Here is a 12,500-nt window from a genome sequence, read left to right on the forward strand (position 1 = left end):
CTTCCTTTCTTCGTTTTTCATCTCACAATTTTTTTTTATATTCATTCCTTCCATCTTTCCAGCATACACCTCCACCCATCATCTTCTCTAGTATGTATTGTTTATAAAGAAACACACACATGTGCACACACACAAACACCCACACACAGACATACACACATATATGCGTATATGTATACATAAACACACACACACACACACACACATATATATATATATATATATATATATACATCTTATGTTTGCTTGTTTGTGTGCTAAAGTGCCTTAATTTCCTTAATAGTTTTGTATACATTGTGGTTCCATTAAATAAATGACCACTCTAAAATGTATATGAGCATAGACAAATATACATGCATGTATATATATACAAATATTTACAAATATGTATATATAGTTAAACTTATATAGTTGAACACACACGCGTATACACACACACACGTGTGTGAGTGTGTGTAGTTACACACACACTTACACGTATGTATTTATACACACACACACACACACACACACACATACATACACACACATACATACACACGCACACACAGATATAGGCAAGAGCGCAAGTTTAAATCTAAGCAATCACGCCTAATTAAACGCGGGCAAGTTTTAGCAGAACTTACGGTAGAGAGAAAATTAAATCAAATCATCATCACACACATCTCTCCATTACTTACAACATGTTCAGTATGAATACTGAAACTATTGTAAATTACTATCGTTTTTATCGATGTTACTATGTAGTCTATTAATTGTGTTATTTTTTTAATGTTCATCAGTCCTCTAAGAATGAATTCATAGAGGTAACCACAACAAACACATACAGAGTGTGTTTAAATACGCGTGAAACCAGGTGTTGCATACTTACATATTGCGTGAGAGTTCTTTGCATTCGAACACGGTCACTGTAACATCGGGAGCAGATGCTTTAACCATTTAACCATTCTACCGACCAGGATGAAATTTGTGATTCATTCATCTAGTGCATCATTTTCAAAAGATCTTACATGTTCCAAATATGCAAAAATTTATCAAAATGAAACAAATTTTGACACACAGAAAAGAAGCGAAGCATACATACAAACAGATAAACATACAAAACAAACAAACAAACATGCAAACAAAAACAAACATACAACACATACACACACATCATCTTTTGTACATACAACACACGCATACATCAAATTGTGCACGTGACATGAAAGTACACCGAGGTCTCCGCTAACGAGACTTTTTGTGTACAAAAGTGTACGTTTAAATATACAAATATATGTATGTATGTATGTATGTATGTATGTATGTATGTATGTATGTATGTATGTATTTATGTATGTATTTATGTATGTATGTATGTATGTATGTATGTATGTATGTATGTATGTATGTATGTATGTATGTATGTATGTATGTATGTATGTATGTATGTATGTATGTATGTATGTATGTATGTATGTATGTATGTATGTATGTATGTATGTATGTATGTATGTATGTATGTATGTATGTATGTATGTATGTATGTATGTATGTATGTATGTATGTATGTATGTATGTATGTATGTATGTATGTATGTATGTATGTATGTATGTATGTATGTATGTATGTATATATGCATGTATGTGCGTTTGTTTGTTAGATGTACATGTGTGTATATAACTATAAATAAATGATAAACGTCAAATGAAGATGACGATGACGATTATGTGAACGAAGAAAATTATAGCAGCTAAAATTATTATGATGATGATGACAATAATGATGACGATGATGATGATGATGATGATGACGATGGTGATGATGATGATGATGATAACGATGACGATGATGATGATGATGGTACGTTGTCCTGAAGATTTGTTTGTACGCAAGCTTGCTGACGTCATAATGTAGCTCATTAATCAACATATAACCTATAGAATTAATCCCCAACAATCTTTGTTGTCGTACGTATAATCTTCGTCGATGTTGATGTTTTTGCCGTTGTTGTTGCAGATGTTATGTTGTTGTTGCTGTTGTTGTTGTTGACGTTTTGTTCATTTGTTGTTGCCGTTGTTGATGCTGGTATTTCTGTTGATGCATTGTTGCTGTTGTTGTTGTTGATGTTTTGCTGATTTGTTGATGTTGCTGTTGTTGATGTTGGTGATGTTATTGATGTTGTTGATGTTTTGTTGATGTTTTGTTGTCGTTGTTGTTAATGTTGTTATTGTCAATGTTTGCTTCTTTCAAGATAGTAGCTGCTGATATAGCAAGAACTGCTATTCTGGCTGGCACTTCAGATAAACGTCAAATTTGAAATCAAAGAAATTACTTCAGCCTGAAGGTACAACTCAACACAACACAACCCAAAGTCAAGAAACATAAACCACAAGACATTACAACACAAACAACAACATAAATATACTAACACATAACCATACATACAAACAAACACGTGCAAGCACATAAACATCCATACAAACACAAAAGCATACATTCAAACAAACACATACAAACACACAAATGTATATACAAACAAATTTATACAAATATATGAACATACATAGACAAAAACAAATACATACTCACATACAGAAATATACATTTAAATAAACACATAAACGTACATACAAACAAACACACACAAACATATAAACATACATACAAACACATACAATCACATAAACATACAAACACAAAGGTCCTATAAAGAGAAGCTGCACTATCAATAAAAGACAAATCATGAAAGACTGAGATCACGTTAATGGCTCGGACGATACATCATAATTCCTAATGAGCTCCGTACGAACATATGTGTACGTTTTGTATACAAACATGTGTACATTTTCTGTACATAGGTTTTCTATACAAACATGAGTTCACGTTTTATATACAAACTCATGTATACGTTGATTCTACACTCATACAAACATTTTTTTATACAAACTCATACTAACTTCCTTTAGAAACATACAAACATTGTTGCCCATGTATACGCACTAATGATGTGGACTGCGTATATACAATGATGTATGCGTGTGTTGTGTATACAAATCAATCAATCAACCAATCAATCAATTAGCTTATAAAGCGCTATTTCCGCGATGTTCAACAGCGCTCCTCAATGAATTTTGAAAACAGATGGGTCTTGAGATCCGCTCTGAACTTCGCAAGTGAAGGAGAAGTTGTCAGAGAAGTAGGTAGAGAGTTCCAGAGAAAAGGACCAGAAAAAGCAAAAGCAGATTTGGCAAAAGAGTGTTTAACACGAGTTAAGAAAAAGCGAGAAGAAGAAGACGAAGATGGATAGATGTATATAAGTATACAACCATGTGAACATAAACATATTTATGTACAAACAAATTTATTGTATGTAAATACAAAAATAGTTTTGTATATAAATTTATATGATGTTTATTGCAAATATGTTACCTATCTTACCTATCATCATTGCTATCATCGTAACATCACCATCGCCTTCATAAATCTCATCATCACAACATCCCTCAAATCATCAACATTAACATAATCATCACCAACATTAACATCGTCATCATACTGACACTATATTATATATCATCTTCATGATATGATCATTATGTCATCTTTATCATCATCACCATAATACCTTCATCATCATTTCATTACCATATCGTTATCTTCGTCACCATATTATCATCATCATCGTCACGACATCATCATCATACTTTTCATCAACTTTTTCATCCTCATCGTTGTCGTCGTCGTCATCACATTCTAGCTAAGCCCTGTTCTAAGCCACAATCATAATAAATAATATTGAATATCGAACGAACGCTCTCTATTATTATTATCATAATCATCATCAATAATAATAATAATAATAATAACAATAATAATAATAATCAAAATAGCGTTCCCATTACACTTCGAACGCACCGGCTTCATTTCGAACAGCGACCCGACCACTCTTTCAAATTTTTAGCGCTGTAAAATTTTCTTACGATATTTCATGAACAGTGTGATGGATTAAACTAGCTAGGATGCTAAAGTTCTTCAGTTGCATTCTTCTTTATTTTCTTCTTCATCCATCTCAGATGTTTCCAAAAAAAAAACATGAACACACAATAAATTAGTTCTTATCATTAACGGTGCATTCTGGCGATGGGTCTCAGTAATAAGAAAACTACGGCAAGTACCATGAAAAAATTGAAATAGAACGAAAGCGATCTCTCACTGCATGTTTTTTCATCAAATTTTTTTATGATAATGAGAATAACAATCAAATAAATCAATAATAAGCGTTTTATTATTTATGTTCACCATTGCTTAACTTGTTAGTTGATCGCGGTCAGCAATTTGGACGGGTGACCAAAAAAAATTTGCACGTGTAATTCTTGCTGGACACGAATTTTTGACCAAGATGTCCAAACCTTCCCCGATTTGATGTTGGATCCCTAAAAATGTTCATCTCGTCATTTCCAACTTTTTGGTGACAGTTTAAGTCTTGAAAGAAGATAAGATTAAGATAAGATAAGAAAATCAGAGTGACCACCAACAGAAACCGCTGTTGTGGCTGAAGAAAATGTGTGATGGTAAGATTAGTAATAGAATTTCATACATGAAGAGAACTTAGTGAATGGTGGTCATTAATCGTACTCTATGGATTCCATCCAATAAAAATTCTTACTACAACCATGGTCAGTGCGATACTCATCATTAAATTTAACCATTTATGGAGCAAGTACAATCTCGTTTCGTCTCGTTAAGTTTTTTAGTATTTATAGATTATTATAGTGTAATTATTCAGTTGCAATTTTATCACCACCATGAATTTGTATTTATTAAAAGAAACAAAAAATAAAACAACAACAATAATAATAATAATAATAATAATAAATTCTGATAAAAAGTAACAAGTCACGATAATGATGATCCAAAAACAAAACAAAACAAACATAACAATAGATAAGGGAAAATAAGAAAAAAACAAACAAAAACAACAACAACAAACAACAACAAAAAAATAACAGCAACAACAACAACAATAATAATAATACTAACAAGTGATAGCAATAACAACAAAAAAAAAAGATAAATAAAACAACACTGTACAAATTAGGAGAAAAAATTCTTCCAAAAAAATTATTACTTAAAATCAATCCATAAAGAACAGCGTAAATATATAAAGATCACTCAATTAAGAGTTGTATTATGTATATAGACAAATATTATATTTATTCTTTCATTTTACATTCTCTCACTCATGAAATCGCCCTATCTGTCTATCTATTCTTTTATTCGTTCATTCAATCATTCATTCAATCATTCATTTATTAATTCAATCAATCAATCAATCAAACGATATTAAACTAATAATACAAATGCATTCGTACGGTTATATATTCCACCAATAGAGCATCATTCTATCAATTCATAAACAATTCATCCATCCATTCATCTAAAATTCATCTATCCATTCACATCATATCCTCCATAGTTTCCGGAAGTGACTTGTGCAGTGTTTCCGGGAGCTTCCTGCTTATTCCAGCTGCCAGGAGACACGAGCTGGCGAAGATGAAAAAATCCAAGCCCTGATAACTGCGGCCCTGCGTGTGTGTGCATGTATGTGAGTGTGTATGCGTGTGCGTACGTGTGTTAAAAGCATTTTTCAAATTTTATTTATTCATTATTCATTTCATTATAAGCATAGCAAAGATTAATAATCAAATATGTCTTTCAGGATAACTGGCTAGAGATTTGAAATCTCATCAACTAATCAGTAAGTAATTAATTGAATTAATTGGCCAGAATCTTGAAATTTCAGTACCAATGAATGGCTAGAAATTTGAAATTTAAAACTTTTGTAGCCAATCAGCGTTAAACAGCAAAACAATTGGTGGAGGTTTAAAATTTGAATAGCCCAATGACAAATGATTGGATAGTAGTTTAAAATTGAAAAATGTGACAACCAACCAGCGTTAAGATAAGTGGGGCAACCACGCCTCCGAATCTGCCAAACATACTGCATATGCTTAGAGCTTTGTTTCTATGTAAGAAGAAAATAATTTACAATGGGTCACCAAATATTAGAATTTTTTAAACAATCGCTTTAATATTTCAAAACTAACCAACTAAGCATCAGTAAAACATTTGTAGAAGTATCCGGAAAATGAGAAATTAATCAATCAATGAATCAATTCAGTTCGTTCGTTCGTTCAATCATTCATTCAGTCATTCAAATGAATCAAATCAATTCATTTATCAATCAAATCATTCATCAATCAATCGATCGATCTATCAATGAATCCTTTAATCAACTAATCAATCAACTAACCAACCGACCAACCAACCGACCAACCGACCAATCAAACAACCAACTAATCAACCAACCAACCAATCAACCAACCAACCAACCAACCGACCGACCAACCAATCTCCTAACCTTATATTCGTAGGGTACATCTCAGTGGCATGCATCCAACAAACACACACAGACACCGATATACAGGTCTTTCCAATGAGAGCCAGCAACGTCGATACAAAAGTACCATCTATGTGGTTGGAAAAAATTATGGACTAATTAATAAACAAATGAATGAACGGTTCATTCCTTTATTCGATCGTTCATTCATTCGTTCGTTCGTTCGTTCAATCATTCATTCAGTCATTCATTCATTCATTCATTCATTCACTACCCTGTATACGCTAAACATTGAGGGACTTATAGCAAAGACAAAATTTCAAGCAGATCCAAGAATAATATCAACAACAATAACAAAACAATAAAACTACTACTACTATTACTACTATTACTACTACTACTACTACTACAACTACAACCACTCTATAACTACTACTATTCGTCTACTACTACTATTACCATAATTCATAATTCACCACTGTTTACCAGATCCGAGGAATGTGATGATGAATGTCATGACTGAGCTAACAAACAGTGAATGAGTGTACGTTGGTTTTCTTCCATATCTAATCGGAGGTGAACATGTTTCAGATGTTTGATTGATAGGCTGATTGACTGATTGGTTGATTGATTGATTGATTGATTGATTGATTGATTGATTGATTAATTGGTTGATTGATTGATTGACTAAATGGTTGATTGACTGGTCAATTAATGGATAGACTGAATTATTATTTTGTCCATAGATTAATTGGAGAAGTAGTTGTAATTAATTCAACCAACGTATTTCCAACAACCAACCAGACAACCAACCAACCAACCAGACAACCAACCAGCCAACCAACCAACCAAACAACCAACCAACCAACCGACAAACCAACCAACCAACCAACAAACCAACCAACCAACCGACCAACCAACCAACCGACCGACAAACCTATCCATCAGAAAAAGAGTAACGACAGAGGCAGGAACCTCAACGAGGCCAGCTATGGATACATTGATATACTTGTTACCGTTGAAATCGCCCATCTTCAACGTCAAGCCATAATACAATATGTTTCCTACAAACCTGATAACCACGATTGAGATGATGATTACACACACACACGCACGCGCGCACGCACACACGCACGCACGGACGCATGCAAGCACACACACACGCACGCACAACACACACAAACATAAGTGCACGCACACACACGCACATGTCTAACCATGTAAACATATTGTTAAGAGTGATACACAGCAGATTTCTACTCTTAATCATATCCAACCAACTGACCAAATGTCCACTACCGATTCTTTTACTCGATTGACTGAGTGACTTCAGAGTTATCTTTCTTTGTTTACCAAAATGATGATGATGATGATGATGTGGATGGTGTAGTAATGATTCTTGGATACTGCTATCACCATCATTACCATTATTATTATCACCATCATCATCATCATCATCGTTAACATGACCATCCCGAATTTTAGCATTTTTATCATCGCCCTCTTCTGATATCAAGATGTTATCGTGGATGAATAGTGATATTAATTTTACCGGTTTACTAGAACCTACATCGCCAGTAATTTTTGGTGGTGGTGGCGCTGGACACGACGACGACGACGGTGGCGACGATAGTAACGACAATGATGACGATTTAGGTTTTCGTAGCAGTGACGACGACGATGATGATGATGCGTGTGTGGCTGGTTTATTTACATCCCATATGTACAGCATTGTATTTTCAGCCTCTTCAGTTCTGCCCTGGCTCAGTAGCCACCTTGGACTTTCGGGGGTGTAACTAAATGGTCGATTGGTTGGTGTCAAAAAAAAAATAAGCAATTTTTTTTCGAAGTGACGTCATCATAATGATCAACAACGACATCGTCGTGGTTTTTCAACAGTACGCTCATTATAAACTTTCAATTGCAACATTAATTAACAACTGATCAACAGCAAAGTTTGATTTTTTTCAGCCAGTCTGCCTGACCAGCCAGCCAACTAACCAATCAACCAACCAACCAACCAGCCAGCCAGCCAGCCAGCAAGCCAGCCAGCCAACCAGCCAGCCAGCCAAACAATCAGTCAATCAATCAAACCTCTTTATACTGTGCATTACTATTTGACAATCAAATCTCCATTCCTATCATAACGACTGCCAAATAAGCAAGTCAAACATCAACAAATAACCAAAAATTCAAAAAAAAACTAACAAATAATAATAGACCCCAACCAATCCAGGAAGTGACGTAATGAAGGTGAGCAGACGCCAATCTCGAACGAAAAAAGCCAAAATTGGCAGTGAGAAAATACCGAAAGCAAATGCAACGGACATAACAACATTAACATAACCCCTATGTGATGATCCCACCAATTCAGCCGGCAGGGTGAAACTGACTAGCCCGTAAGCTCCCGCTGCTACCCCTGAATCAGGAAAAAAGTAGATTTAAGTTAGTGTTGTTGTCTATATGAAAATCTTCACAAACTATTTCACCTCTAATGCTAAATTAAAATTGCATGTTTGCAATGTAACCTGCCGCTAGCCTCAGCAGAATATAATATTCAAACGTCGGAGCAGCCAAACTTCCACAGCCGAGAAAAAATAGTCCTAATATACCGACGTAACACACGGATTTTCGACCGTAGGTGTCAGCGATGTAGCCACCTATGAAGTTGCCTGCCAGCAGGCCTGCCATGAATATCGACTGTGCTAGGTCAGTTTTGTAGGCGGAGTCACAAACTAGGTCCCACTTTTTGGTTATTTTTCAGTAATAAATTGTTAGGGATAAAATTTTTATTGGGTAGTTCAGTCAAAATTTTATGAAATGATAAATACAAAGACTTTATTTTTTATAAAAATTTTATATGAAAATTTTTAGTCTTGGTTGATAATTAATTTGTTTCAGATATTATTATTATTATTATTGGAGCGTCATGTTTTAATTTTAATAACTAATATGGTACAGTTGTGTTAATCTGAATCAATGAAAGTTAGTTACTAAACTAAAGACATAATTAAAAAGCTAAAACTGACTTTATCTTATATACTTAGCAACAAATTCAATCTTAATATAAATTAATATTTATTAAAAAGTGACCGACAAACCTCAGAAGCAATGGATGTGAATTCTGACTCATCAAAGACATACTTGACACATGGATCAAGTACAGGATCAGTAGAACATTTTTTCATTTCAAAATGGCTCAAAGAGGAGGAATTACTGACAATAGTAGTGTCAGTACTTCTTAGTAATGTCTGACTGCAATAAAATTTAGGAATACTACCTACAAATACATTCAACATATGGTTCCATGCAATGAATATTTGTGGAATAGCCATACTCCAGAAAACATGGCGCTGCAATCTACCGTAGTCCCCAACCACCTGGAAGGCTTCCTCCACATCCATATTTCAGTGGGACCTTTAATAAAATGGTTGCACTTAAATTTTAAGCTGCTAAAAGTGAATTTGAAAACAAAATAAACTAACTTACTAAACTAAATAGTGGCAATTGAGTAGTTTTTATTTTTAACAACTTTACCCTGTAAGTGAAATTGATGAAACTAAAAAAAGAAAAAAAAAGTTTTTACGTAAAATTTAGGTCTACCATTTCTTTTATTTTGTAAAAAAAATTGTCGTCATTTGCATTTTTCAAACGAAATAAATTTAATTAAATGCAATTAACTGGTTTGTTTTCACACATATAAACAAATTGAGATTAGTTTAATGTTTGATGTTCACCTTTCAGTTTTTGTAGGTTTGACTATTGACAACCAGGAAAGGAATGAGGACCTCGCAGCTACATGCATCTAATTACTAAAAATATTATTTTATTCATTTTTTAATTTGATAAAAGAAAGTTTTATAATGTAAAATTCAACGTAAAAACTATATTCTCAAATTATCAATTAACAATCAATTGTACTTAGGCTTTTTCACGAAATCGGAAGAAAGTGACAGATGTGTGTGTGTATGTCTGTGTGTATGTCTGTGTGTGTGTGTGTGTGTGTGTGTGTGTCGATATGTATGTGTGTGGAAATTTGTGCGTGTGTGTGTTATACTTTGCGTGTTTGTGCGGGTGTACATATCTGTATGTTAAAAATGTTTAACAATTTTCTCATTTTTCTCAGTAATGTGTGTTGACATGTGTGTGTATATGTGTGTTGGCATGTGTGCATGTGTGTATGATATGGATAATTACAAGTTAACTGATGACGAGTGCAAATGTATCACGCATCATTGACAAATTAAACGATATAGTTACAATTATCTATATTAAATGAATTTCATTTTAAATATGCAAAGCATAAAGTAAGCAATTACTTCTAAACCCTAGTTAACGAATGATAAATAAGTTCATCAAAATTATGTATGATATGTATGTGGTGATGCGTGAGAGCAAGATATGCCTGATATACAAGATATAAAGGGTATAAACAATATATACTCATATTTACATATAGATCTACTAATGATATATATTCACACGTAAAATGCTAATCCATATAAATTTATATGATAACGTATATATTCTAGTATATTATATAATATATATTCTTTATATTTGATTCCATATATATGTGGCAATATCTTATTTCAAACGTGTAACGTAATAAATGAATGGAAAAGATTTAAAGCTACAATTCACTTTTAGTTCCATTTAATATTTAAATACCGTTTTAAGGATCTAATTACAGGAATGCAAATTTATCGTGATTAAAACTAAGAATTTATTCAACAGTTAGTGTATAAAAATGCTAGATCGTGTTATTAGAACTTTTTGTATTTGTCTTTCTACAACCCTAAAATTTAAATGAAAAAAACCATGTTGCAGTGTAGTGTTTCTGTATTGTAAAAAAAAACCAGAAGGAGGTGAGAGATTTTATATTATAATAATTAATTAACTAATTAATTAATTAATTGATAGATTAATTGAATAATTAGCTGTTTATTATTAATTTTATATTTTATGGCATTTTTATAAACTACAAATAAAGTAAAAAAAATTCAATTAAATTATAATTTTTTTCCCCATAATAATCTGATGATGTTAAAAAAACAGTTGATTATTTCATTTCATATTAATATATTTAATTTATTCAAAATCACACCACTAGGTAGTTAATCTTCTTCTATGGTTGAAAAAGGAATATGCTAATTTATAATTTTGCCTTCACCAATGCATATATTTTCTTTCCTAATCTTTAACTTTATCATTGAGATAAAGCGAAAAATCAGAGTAGTAATAAAATAAGGTATAATATATTGTAGTGAGTATTATCAAAAAGACTATATAATAATAATATAATTACTTAAATAATATAATATTGAATGTATTTTAGAATAAATATAAATTATGTATTTATATGAAAATTATTTATATATATATATATATATATATGTATTTATATAAAATTATATATATATATATATATATATATATATATATATATACACTTTCTTTATTGATTGTTTTGTTGTAAGTTCATAGTAGTGGATTGTATGAGTTGTATAATAATTAGAGCCATGAATGGTTATTACAGATAGCAAATAAATTATGAAATTATGACAAGACAGCAATCTTAAGATCTAAATAATTATTTAGATGTATATATATCAATGATGCCAATGATGTCTCATAAATAACTAATGATATACATTTGTGTTGTGCTTACTTGTTTGTCTGCAATGTTTGGTTGTTTGTTTGTATCTCTCTCTCTCTCCCTTTCCCTCTCGCTTTCTCTCTCTCTCTCTCTTTCTCTCTCTTTCTCTTTCTGTGTGTGTGTGTGTGTGTGTGTGCATGCATATGTATTTGTGTGTGTGTATGTATCAATCGAATATAAAGAAAATATACGGACATATATGTGTCTTAAGCTTTGTTAGTAGATTTATTTATTGACTATATTATTATTATGTAACAAGTTGGGTAAATTTATATTTTTCTAATTAATTTTTACTTTTAAAAGAGTGAATTATTGTTACTTTGAAATTGTTTGTAATTATTATCATCTCATTTTCTCTTCCTCTGAAAAGCACTCTCCCATTATTATTTTTTAATTGTCATAGAAACTCTAGCTGATAATACCAACAACAGCAACAAAAACAGCAGCAAAGGCAGCAA

At 32.2% G+C, this 12,500-nt stretch overlaps 1 protein-coding gene across 1 annotated transcript; it reads right to left on the reverse strand.

Annotated features, from left to right (window-relative positions):
* Positions 1 to 5,376: 5,376 nt before the first annotated feature.
* Positions 5,377 to 9,787, reverse strand: HELRODRAFT_111410 (hypothetical protein; the record flags this gene model as incomplete). The annotated part of the gene is made up of 11 exons (XM_009018631.1): positions 5,377 to 5,568; positions 5,936 to 6,008; positions 6,405 to 6,513; positions 6,870 to 6,949; positions 7,321 to 7,455; positions 7,601 to 7,693; positions 8,060 to 8,179; positions 8,592 to 8,802; positions 8,912 to 9,128; positions 9,485 to 9,526; positions 9,605 to 9,787. 11 exons carry the CDS (start codon positions 9,785 to 9,787, stop codon positions 5,440 to 5,442), a joined length of 1,392 nt encoding a protein of 463 aa, XP_009016879.1. The 3' UTR covers positions 5,377 to 5,439.
* Between the last annotated feature and the right edge of the window lie 2,713 nt (positions 9,788 to 12,500).

This window comes from Helobdella robusta (assembly GCF_000326865.2).
Source record: "Helobdella robusta unplaced genomic scaffold HELROscaffold_22, whole genome shotgun sequence".
Taxonomy (NCBI): Eukaryota; Metazoa; Annelida; class Clitellata; order Rhynchobdellida; family Glossiphoniidae; genus Helobdella; species Helobdella robusta.